The 22,757-nt window shown below is 38.0% G+C and overlaps 1 protein-coding gene across 11 annotated transcripts in view; it reads left to right on the forward strand.

Annotated features, from left to right (window-relative positions):
• The first annotated feature begins 1,048 nt into the window (after positions 1-1,048).
• The window catches only part of LOC113535549 (transcription factor 4), a 158,050-nt gene continuing 136,341 nt past the window's right edge, over positions 1,049-22,757 (forward strand). For 4 of the 11 annotated variants that reach the window (XM_026928930.3, XM_026928932.3, XM_026928935.3 and 1 more), the window contains exons 1-4: positions 1,049-1,458; positions 2,880-2,974; positions 3,230-3,268; positions 4,285-4,357. In XM_026928930.3, coding sequence (XP_026784731.1) covers positions 1,440-1,458; positions 2,880-2,974; positions 3,230-3,268; positions 4,285-4,357 — 226 coding nt within the window. In that variant the 5' untranslated portion in view covers positions 1,049-1,439. Of the gene's footprint in view, positions 1,459-2,877; positions 2,975-3,229; positions 3,269-4,284; positions 4,358-13,480; positions 13,509-18,257; positions 20,789-22,757 lie in introns of those variants that run through there. The other 7 variants (XM_026928939.3, XM_026928933.3, XM_034311234.2 and 4 more) reach the window with 5 other exon arrangements.

Genomic DNA, 22,757 nt, shown 5'->3' on the forward strand with positions numbered 1-22,757 from the left:
TTACAGTGGAGTACCCTTTTCTCTCCCGAGAGTGAACAGTGCTCCTTTGGTCAGAAACTGGCACTGATGAAATGCCAAAGGCATAACACAAATTGTGCATAGATTGATGAGCTACAGTGTCTAAATGCACACACATATGAAGTGCACCAACACAGTGCATGTGGTCAGTGCGTGTACACAATGTTTAAAACCTTGCTGCATCAATGTATCTGGTGTTTGTGTGTGTGTGTGTGTGTGTGTGAGAGAGAGAGAGAGAGAGAGAGAGAGAGAGAGAGAGAGAGAGAGCGCCCTTATGTTTGTGAGCTTACGATGCACTGACACACCTCACATTAGCAAGCATACAAATTTTCTGATAGTTTTACAGAAACTAAATATTTTAAAGACCCACATGTCAATAGTAATGCGGTTAGTTGTAGTCTTGGTACCATTTGACACCCTACTGAGTGTGACTGCATGCCGTTTAGGACAGAGCCTCGGACCTCGGAGGGTGAAGCGCGTGCCTTGTGTGCGGCGGTGTGAAGCGCGTCTTTCTGAGCGCGCGCTGCTGTCCACTCTTAAAAATAGTGGCCGTGACTCGCTTACTCTAAACATGAAAAGAGGGTTACTATAAACAAACAAGCCTCGTTTTTACATTTTTTTAGATTATGCATTGAGGCACGGACAAAGAAATACTGGTTTCCAAATAGCAATTTGACTCAGATTCTCATAAAAACAGACGTGCACCACAGAGAAATAAAAGTGCACGAGCTCACTGAGGCTGTCACCAAAGTTAGAACATATTTTCTAACATGCACAATTATTTATGTAATTCGTTTACAATGACCAATGTCCCTGGATGGAAAAAAATGTCCTATACATGATGACAGCGCGTAAAGATGTCAGATTATTGAAAAATTAAGAGTTAAATGTTTACATACACATATTCTAAGCGGTGCCGAATAGAAACGTTGTGTTTATTGAGCTTGTTTCAGAGTAAATGACTTGCGATTCATTTGTTCCTGAGAGCCGATTCTTCTGATTCACTTAAAAGAGTCGTTCAAAATGAATGAATCGCCGACGAATCGCCCATCAGTAGAGAGGGAGTCAGGAACTGGAACTGTGCCCAAGGTTAAGGAAAGATATGAGTTATGAGACTGGACTATTCACAGCAAATGAGAGACCACAGAAATGTGTTCTAAAACTTCCCACTACAACAGGCGATAACCTGCGTTTTGCTCTATGCTGCTCGTTCCCGGAGACTACGCGGCGGGTTTTGAAGCAAATGTAGCTTTTTTATTTAAACGCCGTTGTCGGACAGCGATTTGAGCTAGCACGGTGCTAGCTAGCAAGTTGACTTGAGTGACAGGCTAGTGACGGGGGAAAAAGTGCTCCGTTTTGGTGTAAAGGCACTGAGAATTTACGACAACACTCCAGAAAACGTCGGCATTTTCTTTTTGTGGATGAACATTTCTACGGAAGGTAATTTGTTACATGTCATGTTTGTTTTGCTTGTATGTTTATGCGCTCAGTGTTGTCTGTTTGGCGTGTTGAGCCGTGACTGAGTGACCGCATCCTCTCATACAGACACACGGTTTAAACGTCTCAATTTGATTCAAAATGTCAAGTTTTGGACGCAGAACAGCTCGAGTTTTTCCTTTATTTCGGACACACTGAAATCCCTTAGTTCATTCCCTGTATTTTACACATTTGACATGTGTATACACTTGAAAGTTTCAAACATTGTTGGCAGTCAAGTAGAATGCGATATACTAAACTTTAACGTGAAGCTTTTACGGTTAATAAACCGTTAGAGCGACCGTTATAATTTAAAATTTAAATTTAAACGCGCTGTGAGACGCGCGCGCTCTATTCCACGTTCAGGTTCGGAAAGTGTAGCGTGTAACACGTTAAAATGAAAATGCCTTGTAACGGGGGTTGCACTTAAACACCTTGAGGCATCAAGTTTTGACAGAACCCTTGCAGTGTGTGTGTGTGTGTGTGTTTGTGTGTGTGTATGTATGTGTGTGTGTGTGTGTGTGTGTGTGTGTGTGTGTGCGCGCGCGAGCGTGCGCGCACCGTGTTTTCGGCTTCAATCAAGACGCTTCGGCTTGCATTTGTTTCCAAATCCGTTTCCAAAGCACTGAGAATATTTTTATTTTCCCCACATTTCCATCTCATCCGGCTTTAAAATGCTTCTACAGCCGCCGCGGTTCGGTTCGTATTCCTGTAACATGAACGCGCTGTGTTAGTGATCGACCTCTCGTAGGTCATTTGCACTATTTTAATAGTATAAGTATTGTCATAATGTGCTTTCATCTTCTTTTATGTTGTCTGCCTTTAAGTTTTTTTTCCCCAAACAGCTGATCCGTTATATCAACTAACATTAAATGGTCTTTAATAGATCTATTAGAGTAGGGTTTCTCATTTCAGCCGTGCTGATGAGGCGTTATGCATAAAACACACACACACACACACACACACACACACACTCAGAAACAAGGAAAGGAATAAAATAAAGGAATCCCTTCAGTCTCTTTCTCTTTGTTTTAACGAAATACTGGTTTTAGATCACTGGCCTTGCATGCACACTTCTCTTTTAAAATGCAAACTCTTCTCACAGAGAACAATTTGTCATGTTTCTTGGGTGCACCAGCAAGCGGTTATCAGTGTGTGTTCATGCTGTTGATTTATTTAGCTTTAATTTTTTTCCTTGGAATTTTGAACCTGATGTGAGCCTTCACAATGCCTCATTGCTTATTATTTTTAAAATGTGAATTTATTTTTTTAAAAGAAGATCTGAAACAGGATCTCCTCCTCGTGCCTCCTCTTTAATCTGGTGTGTGTGTGTGTGTGTGTGTGTGTGTGTGTGCATGTGTGTGTGTCTTTTCCCATGTTTTCAGGTTTGTGTGATTTTGCCAAAATGCAACATCATCAGCAGAGGATGGCAGCTTTAGGGACAGACAAAGAACTCAGCGACTTACTAGACTTCAGCGCGGTAAGAAATTTGGATTCAAACCTACATTTTAAAGCAAAACGTAATGTGTTCTGTTTTATTTTTGGTTTTGCACGTACCAGAGTATTTCATGGTGCACATGCTGAATTAAGGGATTTTGTACATATGCACTTTATGCACTGAATGTAGTTTAGAGTGTTAAAATTTGGAGAAAGTATCAGCTATTGTCATTTTGATCATGAAGTGTTTTGTGTAGAGAGATGTGATATTTCATTTAGGCATTTTGGTGTCTTATAGATGCGAAACAACGATTTGAAAACGTTCCCAACATCAATGGTAGTGCATCCCACTTTTACACATTTTTTCATGCTTTATTCTTTCATTGATTTGTAAAATGTTGTTGTTTATTTTTGTAATCTTTTTGTGGACATAGTAATGTCTTAGTAGTGACAGGTTTCTCTTTTCTAAGCTGCGAAATCCTTAGCATTTTCCTGTTGCATATTGTAGTGTCAGATTAGGCAAATCAGACCTTTTCTTTAGGGCACAGTTAAAGGTTCAGTGATGTATTAACACCTACTGTGATGAATTAACTCTTAATGCTAAATTAAAATCAGTGATTTCTTGTGTCCATCTGGATTTATATAAACATTTAGTCTTTCAATATAATAGAAAGTGTAAATGTAAGGTTCTAGGTTAATTCAGCACTCTGAGACTTATTTCATCACTGCAAAAGTTATTTCAGCACTAGGAATTTAGCAGGCGTTTTGTATTTGTAGCATCACCAACAGGAATAAAGCTCCTTTGATAACCTAAATGTTTTAATAGATTGCATCCTCTTAGGAAGGAAATGCCCTGCTTGGTCATGTTTCTGATACTCATCCAGTCCATCGGTCAACTTTATAGACATTACAAATATTCTAAAAAGCTAACTTACACACACCGTATGATGCCTATATGGGAGAAGGGTAGAGAAGACAGGATGCTTTAGAGTTGCAGGAAATAAAATGAATTAAACAAAATAAAAAACATAATTGGTACTGGTAAACATAATTCCCACTAACTGTGCTGCATTCTCATTAACTGTGCTGCACATTACACTTTACACGCTGCCATGATGGAACAACTGAATTTACTTGCGGGGATTAATCAATTTGCTTTTAAATCAAGGGAGATTATATTAAAAAACATTTAGATAATAAATATAGCAGCTACTGTCTGTTAATGTTTGTTAGTTTGTAGTTGTTTATATGTGTAAATTTTAGAGATGATGATGATGGATTAAAAGTAGGCTGTTTACAGATAATTTGTTGTCTGTCAATCATTTGTGACATGTTACCATAATTGTTTTTTAGATGTTTTCTCCTCCGGTTAGCAGTGGGAAAAATGGACCGACCTCACTGGGAAGTGGGCACTTCTCCGGCTCAAGTATGTTGTTGTAATCTCATTCATGTCACTGTTTCACACCAGGGCGTGTGTGTGTGTGTGTGTGTGTCGTGGGTTTGACATGTCCATTAACGTCGCTCTTTTGAAGTGCGTGTGCTCTTTAGTAGGAGGCTGATATCATATCAGACTTTTATTATTATAATTATTTCTTTATGTGTTGGTGTCATAAGAAGATGGCTGCTGCTGAGGTTTATACCGAACAGATAGGATAGCTGTGTGCACGCTGTCTGAATACATAAAATGATTGGGCCTGGTGCCACCTTGGTACTTCAGATGATTGTATGTGTGTGTGTGTGTGTGTAGGTGTAACATGTCTATGTCAGACAATGTAAATGAAATTAAAATGTCAGCAGTCTGAAATAATTCTATGGCAATATATGTAGTTTAAAAATATTTCTGTTATGCGTAGTTTAACTCCGCCCTTACGCTAACACTGACTATTTTAATCAGTGTGTGTTCATCACTTAGATATGAGTAGTGTTTTTTTTTTTTTTTTAAACAATGATGATGGCTTGCCAAAAAAAGAAGGAAGAAAGAAATGACCTTGACCCTGGACTAATTCCCCCTTCGACCCAGGAAGCAAAACACAACGTGATGTTTTGAATAAGTTAAATCGGTATTCCGTTTCCAGACAGCCATCGCTGAATTAGTCATTTTAGGTCACGCCGACTCCGGTCCGGAGTTTGTCTTCTCGGCGAGGATCTGAGCCACTGTGTTGTGTCTACACTGAACGGTCAGCATTGTTTTTTTTTTTCTCCTTTTTCTTTTTCCCAGACTGGTATGTTATTTAGGGTTTTGTTAATTTGCATTTCCCCCTCCACCTCCCTCTGTGTCCCTGTGTTTTTCCCCATGAATTGTGTCGCGGTGTGTGTCTGTGTGTGAGTGTGTTATGGGGAGGGGGGTGGTGTTGGCTCTGGACTCCAACTACCCCTGTTGCCATGCAACTTGCAGTTGGCACGGAAATACATGGAAACGTTTCATAAAAGTGCAAATCTACCCCCATTAAAAACAGTAAATATACCACAAAAAGTAAATAAATACTATGGTGATATTATAACTTTATTTATAATGTTTGAAGAGAATCTCAGAAGGGTCTTATCGCTAAAACCTTTTGCTAGTGAGTGATTCTTTGTATCCAGGATGGCAGAGTGGAGAAAGAGAGTGAGTGGGAGAGAGAGAGAAAGATAGAGAGAGTGTTCAACTCGATGCCAACCTTGCTCATTTCCCCAAGTGTTTAGAGCACAGGCAGCTTAGGGCCCTTCATGGCACTCTCAGTTTTGTCCGAGTTCACGGGGATGAAGGCCGGGTTTGGCTTTTAATAATGACTTGCACAATGTTTGATGTACTTAAGATGGATAGATGATGATAGATTGATAAAGATGGATGCAAGATATATAAAATCCTTGAGAACTACAGGGAATGTTTGGGTATAGAGTGGGAAGGAACCAGACACTTAATACTTCATATCTCTTCTCCTCCCACGATCCTGTGCCTCACAACCTGTCTTTGTCTTCCTCTTGGGAAGCAGAATGATGACAAAAAAAGGAGAGAGAGAGAGAGAGAGAGAGAGATCCATGCTTTAATTGTGCGTAGGATTAGGGAATTAATAGGAATGTTAACCTGTAATAGTGATAGTATTAGCGTTATTTACAATCTAATGCTAATAATTACCCCAGTAATAATAGCTGTCATTTCAAGGTTTTTGTTTGAGATTATTCTCATTATTTCTCATCAGGCTTCTTTGGTTATTGAGGGTAAAAATATCTTGGCAAGGAGATGCTCTACATGTAAAAATGGACATTTGTGCCAGCTAGTCAAAGCCAAGAGCAATGATAGAATTGTTCTTCAGTGCCAGTGACTGTGAACAGGAACTACCTCCACAAGCCTCGCTGCCAGCTTTAAAGTGAAAAAAAAAAAAAAAAAAGTTTAATATTTGCTAAAATGTGTAGTATGTTAATCGGATCCACATAATAAATATGGGAAAATCCACTGTCTAGGTGCTTAACAAAAAATATCAGACATTACTATTATTGTTATTATTATTATTATTACAGTGTAAAGATGATGTCTTACACTATTTTAATTAAATACACCTTTAAAGATTTTGATTTTTGAGGTTCCTTTTGGCTCCAACATTCTGCTGATGCTGTTCTTGGACCAGTTTTATGGTACCCATACTAAACAAATTTTGATAAGAGCATATGGCTGCACAAGAAATTGTACTTTAAAATCTCAATTCGCTTCTCAATTTGATTCAAAGTCAGCATAAATTCTGCATCATTGCGTAAAACAGAGTGCTGTTTGCTGTGACCAATGACCATCGATGTTGTACCACATGACCTCACGCACACACAAGAAGACCAGCGATTCTCAGTGAGTCTACAGAAGAAATAAACGTTGCACAGCCGTGGGTGAATTTTAAAATGACCCAAACTCCCGCATGTAGTGGGAGGGAATAAATTTGTCCTAAACAAATGATGACTAAGAAAGGACTGAATGGGCAAGTGAGTCTGCATGCAGTACGTATAGAGCACATTTGTCAAAACCGACTTTCACCCACATGCGGCTTATGAGTTGCTATCAGCAGATCTGAAATATTACCATGACTAATTATTTAACCAGCCATTACTATTACTGATTTCCTTTTGAGTTTGAGAGGACCGCACTCTTTATACCCTAATATGAGTAAAGTTTTATAATAAATGTCAGGTTTTGTTTGGCTAATAATTTGCCTAATGCCTATTGTAAAAATGCTAATAGATCAATCATTTACAAACATGTGCTAGGGAAATATAGCAACCACAGTGCTAAAAGAAATGTAAAAAATGAATACATATACAATATTGGTCCAAAAAAATCATGATCTCCATTCTAAACAAAAAAAAAAAAACTGTAATTCCTGTTAAGAATGATGCAGCCATATATAAACATTTACATTTAAGGCATTTGGCAGACGCCCTTATCCAGGGCGACTTACAATTATCTCATTTATACACCTGAGCAGTTGAGGGTTAAGGGCCTTGCTCAAGGGCCCAGCAGTGGCGGCGTCCCTATAAACAGTATTACAACCCTCTTAATACGGCAGTAAACCTAAAATTGATCAGGTATTGATACCGAAGTTTCTTGACTATATGGTGATTAAAAATGTATAATTATGTAATTACGTAGTGTAGGTTGCCATGCAATAATAGTGAAGGTGTAAGTGCGTCACATTAAGCATAGTTATAATTTGTGTGACTGCTGCTGTGGTTTATATACAAAAAGTCACGAGATAACTCTCATAACCTGAAGAATGCTTAAAAAAGAATAAGACTTAAGACTACGTCTTATGGCTTCTGCTTTACTAATGAAGGCTATATACTGAAGCTCAATCAACTTCAGTAGTACAGTGCAAAGTAGAAAACTGTCCTTAGGTCAGCATACGTAACATGATGGTCCAAGTTTACTTAAGGCTTTGGCTGATTATGATTGATTTGATTAATCATTATGATTAAATATGTAAGCAATGTAAGTATGTTTGTAGTGCAAGTAATTAGCATTAAGTATGTATTACTGATTATACTGGTGTACAGGTTTATATGTAAAAACCCATAAATAGCCTTGTGATAATCCTAAATCTCAATACGTCTTTGCAGTATGTAGTTCACCAAAATGATGCCACCTTTTGTGTGTAAAGAATGTTTATTTTGTTCAGCCTTGTCCACGCAGTCTGTCAGTTGTACATGATAAATATAAAAATAGAAGTATGGCTGGAATGTAAAGCAATGCTATAACATTAGCTCACCTCCAAACACTACAAACCACTACTCCAAACAAGTAAGTATGTAATGTTACTCAATATGTGTTACATTTACCTCTACAGTCACATGTTAAGGCAGTGAAACAGCTCAGAACCAATGAGATCAAGTCCCTGCTGTCAGTCGGAATGTACTGTGATTCACTGTCTTATTACAAACTTGTAAACAAGACTCCGTGATTAGCTGTGGTGCAAACTAACAGAGGCAAAAGTTATTTATATTATGACTCTGTACATCATTAATAGAGCCAGTGGGTAAAAGCTGATCTGTATATTTAAATATCTCTCAGTATTTAAATATCTCTCACCAGTGATGCTCTGAAGAAGACAGGTTTTGTATTGCCGGCTGATGTGGTTGAGTAAGTGTAACTGTTGTATAACAGTTGTATGGTGGTTGTAGTGGTTTATACAGTGAAAAGCCACATATAAACTGTGCCACAAACCTTGAAAAAGCTTGCAAGGCCTTTGTAATGCTCAGTTTGCACTTGAACAAGAATTAACAAGAAATAACACCAATTTTGTGTGCAACATAGGTGTATTTTCTCACAGCTGATCATCCTAAGCAAAATAAAATTAGCCCCAAAATATGAAGAATGTGTAGCCCAGTTAAAAATTAGACCTGTCATACAATGCAGTCTGTTCTTTTGTTTTTGAATGTGTTTCTACTAAAAAAAAAAAAAAGAAAGAAAAAAAAAAGCAGTTGAGCTCTCTGTGTCCCTCTCCCCAAGGTTACATCACTTCCTTGTGTGTGCTGGGATTCTGGGCCTGTTGACATTGTTGTTGCCTACAGCCTACTTCCCTGCAGCCTGTGTGTGTGTGTGTGTGTGTGTGTGTGTTAATCTCTGTTGAGGTTTGATAAGGCCACCTCAGACTGTTAACATGACCTGAAACTGGAGTATAAAAAGTGTTGGTATATGAGGTGATCCAAAGGGTTGAAGACAAAACATGACTTCATTACTAGTGTTTAGCTTATGTGATGGGGTAGGGGCCTGTTGTGTCATGCTGAAATCTTACATCAATGAGAATCGCTGAATTGCCAACTAAGATTCACTTACAAGGTATTCGATTCGGCAGTTACTTACACAGACACTTTGCGAAGGTTATGAAGACCAGACTATGGAAAAAATAAATGTGTATAAAAATAATTAGTGTAGGTTGTTTATTAATATTAAAATATCACTTTATCACAATGTAAGAAGAAAAATAATCTTGTGTCAGTGTGCTATTTATTATTTTTTTTGTGTGTAGTAGGATAAAATATAATACAATAAGATGCAGATGCATTTATGATTTTGTTTAGAGGCAATTCCAGCATTATCGATGTAAAATTTCAACTTGTATAGATGCTAATATGCACAAGGTTACATTTCTGGACATTTGAACTTTCAGGGAGAATGCAGACGAATATTCAAAAGCAAGACATTCATGTTTACGTTACTAATATACAGCAGTTATATCATTATTGTGAATGTATCATCACATTTTTAACAAACACTGAATTTCAAGACCTTTGCAGAAAATGTGTATATTTGGTATGTGAGCTATACATTATTGAGCTATACATTACTGAGTGCTTTAGATAATTTTCTAGTTGACCCATTCAGATTATTAAAATTACCTGCATGTTGTTCACCTTATATATACATACACACATATACATACATACATATATATATATATATATATATATATATATATATATATATATATATATATATATATATATATAGTACAGCGGCAGAAAATGTGAAGCTTTGGCATGGGAGAAAAATGTTGTATCTACTTTTGAGAGTTGCAGCATGAAAATACTGATTTCATATATACAATTTGATGTGGCTACGAGATTCTAAATCATAAGCCGTGCATGTGGAATATGCATAGTTGTTAACGCTTATCACAAACCATGAAAAATTTGTTGTTTATAATCATGTTGAAGCACAATTTAATTTTATAGTCAGTCATAGTGTCTATGTATATCTATTTGTTGTTTGGTTTATACAATTATTTTATACCAATGCTGATAATTGCAAAATATACCCTGATACAAATTGTCATGCCAAACTGCTCACTACTACTTACTGAGCTGTAAATTCTGTGGAGAAATTAACATCAACTGCAAAGGAAAGAACAATTCTGTTTTTTTCCCTCCATTTAAGACATTTCTGCTGTTTTGTTGTGACCAATTTGTGTTTAACAGGACTACAGCAAGCACAGACACTAAACTGACTTTTTCCTGCTACGTGAGTGAAACTGCATTCTGCTAGAATTTTCAAGCATTTTATGTATTTCATAGCATTTTTTATACACAAAGAGCCCAGACTGAGGCAAGACAATGTTTTTTTGTGTTTGTATGATGACATCTAATGAATTTAAACCTTCAGCTTACCCCACATGTTTTTAATGGGCTTTAGGTCAGGTGACTGAAATGGCCATATCGGAAGTGTCTTTAAAAGAGGGTCATTTTTGGGGCCGGATGGCAGAAACTTCAGTGAGAAAGACCCCAGATCTCATTCCAATTTAACACCTATGGGAAATTTTGGACCGACACTCTCCACCACCAACATCAAAATACCGATTAAAGGAATATATTTTGGAAGAATGGTGCTCCATCCCTCCAGTACAGTTTCAGATATTGTGGAATCTACATCAAGGTGCATTGAAGATGTTCTGGCCCTTTGTGTTGGCCTAGTACCCTACCTACACACTTATTTTTGGTTTTTCTGTTAATTTATCACTTGTCTCAAATTCCCAACCCACTACTGATTGGACAAAATCATGCATTAGTGTCATGCTAATCAACAGGCTAGAGACCCACCCAGAAAGCTGGGTCAGTTATGGCTGTGGCGTTGTCGGGATTTGAACTCGAGATCTCCAAATGGAAACTTTTTTTGTTTGACCACTCAAGCACCCTGGAATATATATTTCTCGACATATGGTAATGCATATTGAATGGTAATATTTAGCATTGTTTTTAGTTTTACGCTTTCACACTTTTGGGTTCTGTGTGATGGAAGTAGGGAAAACATGACAACTACAGCAAAATTAGGTTCTTGAGTTCTTCTAATTGAATTCCACATATTTTACCAAAAGTTAACATGTTCAGCACTTTTATGCAGGCTCCCGAAATGAGCGATTACATTAACAGCCAGAATATTAAAAATGCCGGTTTATGTGCACATACTGTGGTGTTTTTCAAGCGTGTAGAAATCTGATATGATAAAAATTTGAAGTGTTACCCCGTTATATGATTTATACCATAATGCTGTTATAATGTGCTTATTATAAGAATCCTGTGGTATTTTCCAAAATGCAATATAGCTCAAATATTTTTAATTTTTCACTTTCATTATCATCCCATGCATATTCACATATACAATGTAAAGAAATGTCAAGTTTACAGGATCGTGGTCCACCATAGAGGGCAATATTCAATTATACACTATAGCACAAACCAATACAATACAGTCACAGCTCCGAAATGATTGGCACTCCTTATGAAGATGAACCAAAACAATTATATAAAATAAACATTACACACAGTGACACAGGTTTTCCCATTCAAACAATAGGAGAGACTGCTCAGGCCTAATAAAAATCAGTGTTATTCCCCAGTATAATGTATTAGAAGTATATGCATATGCATTATTTGAGATGAAAATGCAAGTTGAGCAGTTTGTCAAAACTACAAACACAATGTAAAGTAAAGCTACACTGGACCCCTCATTGAAGATTAATGTTCCTATATTATTTTGATAAACTGCTGAAGGCTAAGAATGATCTTCTCATGAGCCCGGCTTAAAAATATGTATTTTTTTTTTGTAGTGTCCCCACTGGATCATTAAATCTTTGCACTGCTGCTGCACAGTTATAATTTATTTATTGACATTTAATTTTGTTTTTTTGGAGTTGTTAAGTTGTATGCTAAGAGTGTGATGTATTAAAAACATTGATATACAGTTATTATACCAGTACACATTGTACTCGTTATTACACCCTGCCATTCAGAAGCAAATGTCGATTATAGATCATTTCTCATCCTGTCCAAGTTGACTTCTTTCTGTGATGGATTGTTCAGTTCTCCCTGTCTCCTTCATTTCTCACCAGCACCTGTAATGTGCTGTCATAGTAATAGCACATTTGGTGGCGTTGGGAACTTCTTCCCTCCATGAGCTGAAAAGAATGTGCCACTTTTTTTTCTTTTCCTTTTTTTCCCCACTCTCACACCTGCTCGCCTGCTCGAAGCTGCTCAGGAGGTGAAGGGTATCATAAAAAAAAGTATAATTAGTCGTCTGAAAATAAAGACGCGCGAGTGTCAGCCCTGCTGGTAATTAAGCTCCGTAGGTGAGCGGCACACTTCGGAAAAACAGGAACTTTTAATTAAAGTGGCTGACTTGTTTAGAGACCGTCAAGTGCAGTGCGGCAATGACTGCCATAACTAAGCCATGACAGCAGCTAATGTTAGAGTGTGAGTGAGTGTTCATAGTTACACGTGTGTGTGTTACTTTGTGTTTGGTTTGATCTCAGAGGCATTTTACACTCACTTTAGATGAAAAGTTAGATTTCATGTTATTACTGTACTTTAAACCAAGATGGTGACAGCGGTTAGGTTTGGATTTAATAAAAAATGTCAGTTATTTATTTATTTATTTATTTATTTATGTATGTATGTATGTATGTATGTATGTATGTATGTATTTATTTTAATTTTTATATTGAATTCTTCAATGAGTGAATGAATCAATCACTCAGTTAACTGATTTGCCTGCTTAGTCAGTTGCTTAGTCCAGCAACATCTGCTTACCAATGCTAATTTTCTCTAAAGCAGAGGTGCCAACATCTATGGTGTAGCCGTTGCATTTGCAATTTTTGATCCCTTGCTACAGTTATACGGAAGACACCTAAAAAACTAAGCCTTACTGCTTTTTCATTGAAATCAACAGCCAGACTGAACACGATAAAATTCAACTGATTCACTGATTGGAAACCGATGCATGATGTGAAAGATGCATTTGTTTCTAGCAGCAATTAATTATTAATTATTAAATAGTAGTGATACTGGACTTTTGTTTTGCATTTTTTTTTCAGCTGTCGCTTGACATAACCCCTTACTCCTACATTACACCAGAACCAACATACTGCTGATCCATGCCATTTGAATGTATAACATGATCAGGTAGTCTATGTGCTAACAAAAACAAAAATCAGGCTGGATCTGAGTGAGGGGAATTGAAATTGGTTACCTGTATGCAAAAAAGGTGGAATGTGCTATTTTGTTTTTATAATTTTTTTTTTTACTTCTGTATTAACAGACAGGATGTAGAGTAAGAAAAGTACAAGGTAAGATGTGCTGTGCATTTCTTTCAGTATGAAGGCTTTCATAATTTCATTCCTTTTTTTTTTTAATAAAGTGAATGTTTTGTGTTCTTCTTTGGGCAGATAAGGTGTTTAATTTCTTTGATATTCTCCTGTCAGTAATGAACATGTAAAGACCATTTTTAAACTGTGCTGATGATCAGTTGTCAGTTGATCAGTAAACAGCTTTGACTATACTTGTGGACAGTTTATTGTCATGTGTAACATTGTAGGGACTCACTGCACTCACTTGTGTTAAGTTTAAGTTAAGTGTTAAGATGTATGAAGTAAGCTTATACATTCAGCTTATAAATCCAGACAATATATCAGTTTAACCAGTGCGTTATATCATTGGAGCATGGAGTCATTCCCGTCCACCAACCCACGCTCGGGATTTTGTGGTTTTTCTCTGTCTGCTAAGATTTTCTTATAAACAATGTTGGCGGGTCTGCTAAGATTTTCTTTCTAGGTACAATAATTCTTTTATCAGTTCACTTGAATTAGACTTGCTCCTTTTTTGGGTTCTAGAGATCTAAATGCTTATGAGATGAACAGATTTTTTATTGTTCATCCTTGAGTTGGTTTCAGTTTCACTGTCTTTCCACATGCTATTTATTCACCCACAGTTTAATAGAGGTTGACTGTGGTCAGTTCATGTACTAACCACATCCAGACTGCAGCTTTAGTCTACAATCTATTTAGTGTTGTGTATAGCAGTTGGTTTCAGCCTCTCTTTGTACATGGAGTTAGGATTTATTGATCTACAGTTTACAGGATGCTTTTGAATACTATTTTGTTCTGGTAAAGATTCAGATGGCAGCTCTAGGTCAGTGTATGGTTCTTCTTCTTAGCATTAAGGGTTGGATCCTGCCTTCAGAACAAATATCTTACAGTGGTCATCATCCATGGGAATTTGAAACAACTTTTCAAGTGTAGTTGTTTTGTGTACGTAGGACACAATGCACCACATTTGTCTTGCTATGCAGAAGCAAATATGTTTTGTTTGAGGAGGAAAGTATCCGTTCATGTGCAGTTCACGGTGTGTCTGTGTGTTGTATGTGTAAAGCTGATTTCTGAGGCCTGCTCGTATTATGTTTAATACTAGCTTTAGTTTAAACTTCCATCATCGATATGTTGGTCTACTTTCATTTTGGTTAACGGCTTCCTACATTACCCACATTACTGTTCAACTACCTGCTGATAGTCATGCTAGTGGGATTTAGTTATACCTAGAGAGAGCAATGCAGCAGCACTTTAGTCCTTTAGTCTGTTCAGCTCCTTCACCTCCTCATCTGTACACTCTGTTCATCAGACCAGGTTCCAAGTCTCTGCTGTAACTCAGGACAAGTGCATTGTATAGCCGCATTGTATTCTGTTTGAATTCAGTGTTTGCTGGATTTCTCATTAACATGACATTGACATTGCTGGGAAATGGTGAGTGAGAAAAGATGTTCACGCTCTTGTTTTAAGGAACTAACGTTGGAACCTGACTGTTATCCTTTATGTTTGATATTGTTCAAAATTTTTGCTCCTGTTAAACACCATTGTGATTTTGCTAGCTTTGTCACCCTGTGCTGTCAGTGTAGCATACAACCAACTAGCTTCTCATGGGAGTAATGAAAATACAGCTTCAACCAACAAATTAGCACCAGAATCTCTAAGAACATCATGGATATTTCAATATAAACATATTTAGTGTGTTTCAGTGTAGAATTTTCCATAACAGTTTTTTTTTATTTTGGGACACTGTTAGTATATTGATAGTTCTTTATCAGCCCATGTGTGTCCTTATGGATTTTTCACACTGCAGTTTATTATAGTGAATATTTCAGAAATCAGTGTCACACACTTTTCACACAGCATCAGTGCCATGAACTTGTGGCTTGAGACAGATCACTGCATCATTACTGCATCACTGGCATTGTTTCTGGATTCTGCTGTGGATCTCCTGACAGCTGGAGCTTTATGGGTTTGCATGTGGATGCATGTATTTTAAGTGGGTCATAAGGCTCCCCTCCTCTTTTAATGATGTCATTTCCTGTGGTGAAGTGGGGGTTAAGGTATTTTATGGTCAAATCGATCGGCCTGTAAGACAGAAAAAAATTGCCAATTCATCTCCTGTTCATGGATAATTAGAGGAGAAACAATTTATAACGTCTGTCATTGTAATTTAATGGATATTTATGTGTTTAAATTGTTGGTAGATACTGGCACTAGTTTTGGGATAAACAGTGCTGAAAAGGAAGATTTAAGATTCATTGTTGAGCAGTTTGTGGTTTGCTAGCACCATAGTGAACAAAAAGGTTTAGATTAAACCCTCAGTGTATGCTTCTGCAGGGTGAGTTTGTGGTGTGTGTGTGTGTGAGAGAGAGAGAGAGTGAGTGACTGTAAATTGAAAAGAGGTTTCTATTCTCTGCTCTCCTTATTGGCAGTTGAACATCTGGCAGTGTGTGTGTGTGTGTGTGTGTGATGCCACATGGATCTCCCCCATACATTCCATTCTGTCAAGGGCCGCAGTATAGCTGCTGTGAATAAGTGTGTGTGCTTGTGTGCACATGTGAAATGTCTGTGTGTGGAATGGTATGGTTATGGTTATACCGAAAAAGGTAAATTCCAGCTATATTTTGTGTGTGTGTGTGTGTGTGTGTGTGTGACTTCTATTAATTTGTATGTGTAATGTGTGTATTTCGTATGTATGCATGGAAATAGCTGTGTGTATATATGTGTGTATACGCTTTTGTTTATGTATTTATACAAAAGAGAAGGCCAAGCATGTGAGTGTGTGGCTGTACACCTTTTCCTGCCAATTCTGTCTCACTGGAGTAGTGACATGAGTATGGGTGTGTGGTGGTTTGGGGTGGGGGGTAACTGCAAGTAGTTATGCGAATGAGCTCCATTTATTTTAGAGGCCCTGAAGCCTCCAGAAAGATGTAGATAATAAGCTAGGAGGCTAGGCTGTGTGACCTTGGTGCCAGGATACAGTCTGAAGCAAAAGTCCTGTTTGGATACCAAGTTTTATTGGTTTGGTGGAGAGAGCTTTGTATCAAGCTTAAAAAAAAAAAAAACGAGCTGCTTCCAAAAGCAGTTGGTTTCACCTTATACCTCAGACATCATTTAGCTAAACGAACATTAAAATATGAATGTGAAAATAATGGATTCCTGAAGCAATAGAAACAAGCTGCTGTATTCAATTACTTATTCTTTTACTTATTGGTCTTGCTAGCTGCAGTGGCTGAAGCTAACATTACTGTAGCTAAGCTATAGCAAATCCTTGATATTACAGGCTCATTCCTTCTGAAAGTCCTACAGATCCATTAGCCTTGAAAATATCGCCACACATCTGATTTCACCCTCTAAACCCAAGGAAATCTTTTGATCAGCACCTCGCCTCTGGCTGTGCTTGTAGCTGCAATTGGTTTGTTTGTTTACGTGAACATTCACATCAGCCACACGACTTGATTAGGACATGCAAACTGCAACTTGTTTGGGCGAAATAAATTCCAAGCTCAGGCGTACTTACTTGTTAGCCAGGATTTTAGCTGTAAATTTAGTCCTCGGCAGCATCTCATTAGGAAATGATTCCAAGATGTCCTCACTTCTAGGCACACTTCGTTTGTGACATTTGTTTACTCTGAATTACTGAGGAGAACAACCAGGTTTGTTTGATTTTTTTTTTATCAGGTTAGCTAGTGTAGAGAGTAGTGAGCTGGCTAGTATAGTTAGCTTGGTAAATAATACTAGCTAGCAAGTTACATATACTTTCATACACACAGACACAAACACACACACGTGTGTTGAAAGTAATAGTGTAAGATACAACCTTAGCAGAGATCACATAATACAACATTGATTAATCAGATTTATCAACACTCAGACAGGTGTGGTAATGGTTAATGGTTCTAGCTTTCTAAATGGGTTCCACTTGGAACCATTTCTAAAAGGGAAACCCCTGAGTTATATGGCTCTACATAGAAGGGTCCTTCCAGAGGGACAAACCCAATAACTCTTTAGGGATCTAGGTTTAACCTTGTTCTTTAAGGCTTTAAGGATGGGAACGAATGAAATTATTTTGTTTCTAAATGTAAAAACAAGCATAAACCGTGTCAACTCAGAATTAACTGGGGTGGTTTAAAAGAGCTCGGGAAATATTAATATTTTACAAAATTTCACATCGAGATTTTAACGCAGTGTAACAGGTTCTAAAATTATGACTTTATAACCTATTATGAAAGACAATTATGGAAGAGAGAGTTGAGAGAAGGAGAAAAAAGAAAGAGAGAAAGGTAAAAAAAAATGGAGCATGCAAGAGGGAGAGAGTGTGTGTTTGTAAGAGGGAGAAGGCAAGGCTCTGTGTGTGTGTGAGAGAGAGAGAGAGAGAGAGAGAGAGAGAGAGAGGAATGTAACCAGATACGGAAAGGAGAAGGGCTCTCACATGAAAGGCTTTTGTCTGGCCTCTGCGTTCAAACAGCACTCGTTTTTTCCCCTCCCTCTCTCCCTCTTTTTCCTCCCTCTATTTTTTCCCTCTCTTTCTGAAAGTTTTGCAGGTGTTCAGCACAGGGAAATAAAACATGGCCTGTTATTTAGTGCACACAGAGCTCCCGCTCTCACACACTCTTTCCCGTCCATCCCGCCCTCCCTCCCTCCATCTGTCTCGCCCTCCATCTTTCTCTCTGTCTCTCTCTCTCAGTCTGGCAGTGGAGGGATGGGGGGTCATAATGGGAAAAGCAGAAGGGATCTGCTTAGTGTAAACATTCAGTGCACTTTCATAGGCTGTGACAGATCTGACACACACACACACACACACACACACACACACAGATTTAGGATGCAGATGAACACAATGAAATCATTTTTTAATTAAATATTACTATTGATGGATTATTTGTAACACTTTAGTATAGGCTGTTATTTGATACAAATTATTTGCACACATTGAACACTTTATTTTTGAAGCAGGTCTTCCCTCTCTCTCTCTCTTTCTCTCTCTCTGTATTTCTATCATACACACACATACACATGCACATATGCACACTCATGCACACACATGCACACACATGCATGCAAGGACTCTCCTGGCTGTGGAAAGTGGAAAACATGACCAGAAAGACATACAGAGAGAGAGAATAGATCCGCTTGGTTCATGCTTTTCCTCTGTTATTCCCCAATATTCTTCTCTTTCTTCTGGTCTTCTATGCCTTCTGTTTTTATTACCCCCACTTCTCTGATGAGCACTGGCACTCTCTCCAGGATGCCCACATCATCTTGCATTCCTCCTCCTTTTTTCTTTTCTCTCTTCTGCCCTCGTTTTCTTTCCCACCATGGTCTGTATCCCTCACTTCAGGGTGTTGTGGAATTCCCTATCTTGTCCATTCTCCGTATCCATGGTAACAGGTGCAGAGTTCGCCTGGGCGTCTGGACACATGCAGGTGTGTGTGTGTGTGTGCGCGAGTGTTTAATTACTCTGAGAATTGTGCATCCGTGCTCAACACACAGAATCCCAGCTCTCGTATTGTCACGTGTTAGAACTGTTGCTAAAAAAATTTCTATTACTCATTTCTAACTACAGTACAATGTATAAATATTTGTTGTATATTATAGAGAGCCGTAAACTAAAGTGCACATAAGCTTCATTTCAGCCCCTAGCTGTGCAGCAGCACACACCGGTTATAATCCAAACTTTGTGAAAGTTCGAACTGTCACTGAGCATAGGAATGAAAATTTCATTGGATTTACAAACATATTTGTTCACATATGTTCACATACACAGCAATGGACCTTTCTAACAATCTGACATCCCAATATTTGAGATTTTGCAGTTAATATTTACTCACCAAAGGTGTCAAAGTGCAGTATTCTTAATGAGTGAGTGATGTTTGGGCATCATAGGCAGTGTGAATTGAAAAGCATAGCTTGCTCAATGAATGGCATTTGTGGAAGGCTTTCCTTTAGTGTTTGGCACTGGACTGAGTGCGAGGATAGTCGACCTGAGTATGTGCAACAGTGTTAGCGAGCGTGCTCATTAGCAGAGAGTGTAAGGTGCTGTGAATTGTGAGTACACAAAGCTATTCCTGAGTGAGGAGCAGTGAATCGAGCATGCAGAGAAGCTTCTTCGCGCGAGTGTACTTCCGTTCCGCACACACTTAGCAATGACATGTGTGTGCACGTTGGCTTTTCCTCTCTCAGAGGAGCTACACTGTGCCGTTGAGCTGAATTTTGAGACTCTGGGGGCGGGAATAAGATGCATGTTCCCACACCTCTGATTGGTCACTCTCAACCAATCCCCATTCTTCTGGAGACAGACCTTGATTTCATTCAAAGTAACAAAGTAACATTCCCCAAAAAATGTACACTGTTCCGGCCATCGCTACATTCACACTTTTTGTGAATGATACTTTTAAACGCCATGACTTGATTATTTCCAAAAAAGGGGAAATAATGAAAGTGAAACAAACAATGAATAAAATCGAGCCTTCCAGAGCAGTTGGATCACAGTCACATGTTCTGCAGTTTTGCAACAGTTTATGTCTTAAGACAGTTTATGTCTATGTACTGTTTTGCTGCTATGGTTTCAAACCCTCTGATATTCTGTCACCTCCCACCACTACCTGCCTACTGACTCAATACATTTTATAAGCCCTGATTTTTTTATTGTGATGGACTAATAAAATAATAATAATAATAATAATAATAATAACAATAATAATCATAATAATGAGCCTTGAGAGCTTGCCAGGCAAATAAGTCTGTGCTGGTTGTTATGATGTCACGCTGGCATTTTGCATTGCAAACCTGACTGCATTATGGGTATTGTATATCTTTTAGGCTAAGACATTTGGAAATTATCCTACTGCAGTGGAGAATGGGATTTTGTGAGCACACTGTATTTTTGAACATGGCGAAGGGTGGGCAGGTGTGCTTGCCCCGAAGTTCAATCAACTAGGCAAAAAAATGCCAATTAATGTAATTTTACTGAAAAGTATGATGACCTAATTAAGTGTATTAAAATGGAAAATAATGGCATTTTCACACTTGCCATGTGGTCTTGTTTAGGGCGGGATTTGCTTTTGCATTGCTTTCACATAGAAGAATTCCTTCTAAACCGTGGATCAGTTGCACAATCCGTATGGCACTTGTTGCATGCAGGTTTGCAGTATGGTAGGTTAACTTTCTTTGGTACCAACACTCAAGCAGGCGAAGGACAGCGCTTTTTGGATGCATGGCATTTCATTTTGTAGGAATATCTACAAACCTGGAGCCTTTCTCATGTAAGAAGATGCACAGTATTTTGCTATATACTATATTAAATTTTTTTGCACTCTATAGTGATTGGTTTGCAGTTTGTATACATGTCACAGTGATTAGGATCTTTGTTATGGAGAATGTTTATTGGTTGTGTTAAACAGTTCTGATTATCTGGATGTTTTTTGTACCTGAAATGACTGAGACGGCGAGGCTACGCAGCATAAAGAAATGATTTGCTTGTAATACACATCTGATTAATTTTGTTTGTTTACCTGAGTTTTATCCCACTATGTAGAAGAGATACATCACACATTTTTATGTATTGTGTTGTGTATATGGTTTTTATCTACAGCTTATTTTTTTACTATACAGGTTCTGAAATAGTGTGGAATAAAGCTAGAACATTCTTGGGGAAAAAGAATAAAGAACAACAGCAATTACAAATAAGTGAGGAAGAGACATTGGAGCGTCTTTAACACATTTGACAGGGAAGTGCGAATTAAACTTATCACCACTTTAAGAAAATATTTCAAGCTTCATTTGCAGAGTTTTTTAAGCAAATTGTTTTCACCGAGGTAAACTGCTGTGGCAAATTAGCATACAACAAAATGTTTACCTGTTTACAAAAACAATTGCTTTCTCACTTACACTTTGTTTTGATGGTTTCTAGAAGGAGCGAAAGAGCGAGGAAAGTTTCATATGAAGAATTGAATTTGAGTAAATCCTTTTGTCTTTTGTTTTGTCTATAATGTCTGTATAAGAGTGGATGAAAAGAAAGGTTGGCAGCTATATAAGGTCCTTTTTTCCCTCAATCTTCATCTCTTATTGTTGACCTGTCAGTTAAAGTGTATCTCCTGTTGCTTCTTTCTATTTATAACACATTGAAAAGAAACGTTATCAAAGACAACTACATGCATCTGTCAAAAAACCTATAGGCTTACACTGCTTGTCTCACACATTTCCCTTTATCTTTCTGCTTCTATCACTAAGTGTGCCTCTCTTTGTTGTGACCTCAGAGTTCTCACTCTGAAGTTCAATAGAGACTTCTTTGCTTCCTTTTGCGTGTGTGTTTGTGTGTGTGTGTGTGTGTATACATGTGTACCTCTCAAGTGCAGACATGTTCACTACCTTTCCTAAGGTTGTTACTGCTTAATAAAAGGCCCAGACTTGAAAGGTGTGGGAGTCGCACACACTTTTTTGAAGCGTACAGCTGAACATATAGACCATGTTAAGTGCTATTTGTTTGAAAATAACTGCAGCATGGTGTTAATTCTGCATGTTTCTTGTGTTAGGGCAACTGATAAGAAATTTGGCATCATTTCAACCCCTGCTTCTTTTTAGTGGCCCAATTCTACACAGTGTCGCTATTTATTTTAGGGATTTCTTCTTTCACACTTCTCACTTCTTCAGTTTCATCTTCAGGCTTTAATGAACACACACACACAAACCCGTACAAACACAAGCGCATATGCCGATCCAACTCTCTTAAACTTCCGAATATGGCTGGTCATCTTTAGCCTCACATAAGGCAATAATGATGTGATCGTGTTCAAGAGGGCAAAGGTAATTAATGCCGTTTTTTTCTTGTTATGTCACGTGTGCTCCAGCTCAATATTGTGATGACCCGTTCATCTGTCAGCGTGTTTACAAGACCATTAAAAAAAAACCAAGTAAATCTCTCTCTGTCTTTCATTCTCTCTCTCTCTCTCTCTTTTTCTCTCTTGCTCACACACATTTAACATGGTCAAGGCCTCTCTTTATGCCCTCCATATGTGTGTGTCTCCATGCCTGAGGAGAGTTCAGTGGCATTTATAGAAGTTGTGACGCACACACTTGTTTCTTAATGATCCTTTTTCTTGGCTCTTGGCTGAGAAAGAAGATTACACTCCAGCATATGTTTTGCTTGCATGTGTGAAACCGATGACGGGCGGCGTGTCACAAAGCCTGCCGCTTTCCACATGCTAACAGAAGTGCGGAGAGAGAGAGAGAGAG

The sequence above is a fragment of the Pangasianodon hypophthalmus genome, chromosome 15 (assembly GCF_027358585.1).
Source record: "Pangasianodon hypophthalmus isolate fPanHyp1 chromosome 15, fPanHyp1.pri, whole genome shotgun sequence".
Classification (NCBI taxonomy): Eukaryota; Metazoa; Chordata; class Actinopteri; order Siluriformes; family Pangasiidae; genus Pangasianodon; species Pangasianodon hypophthalmus.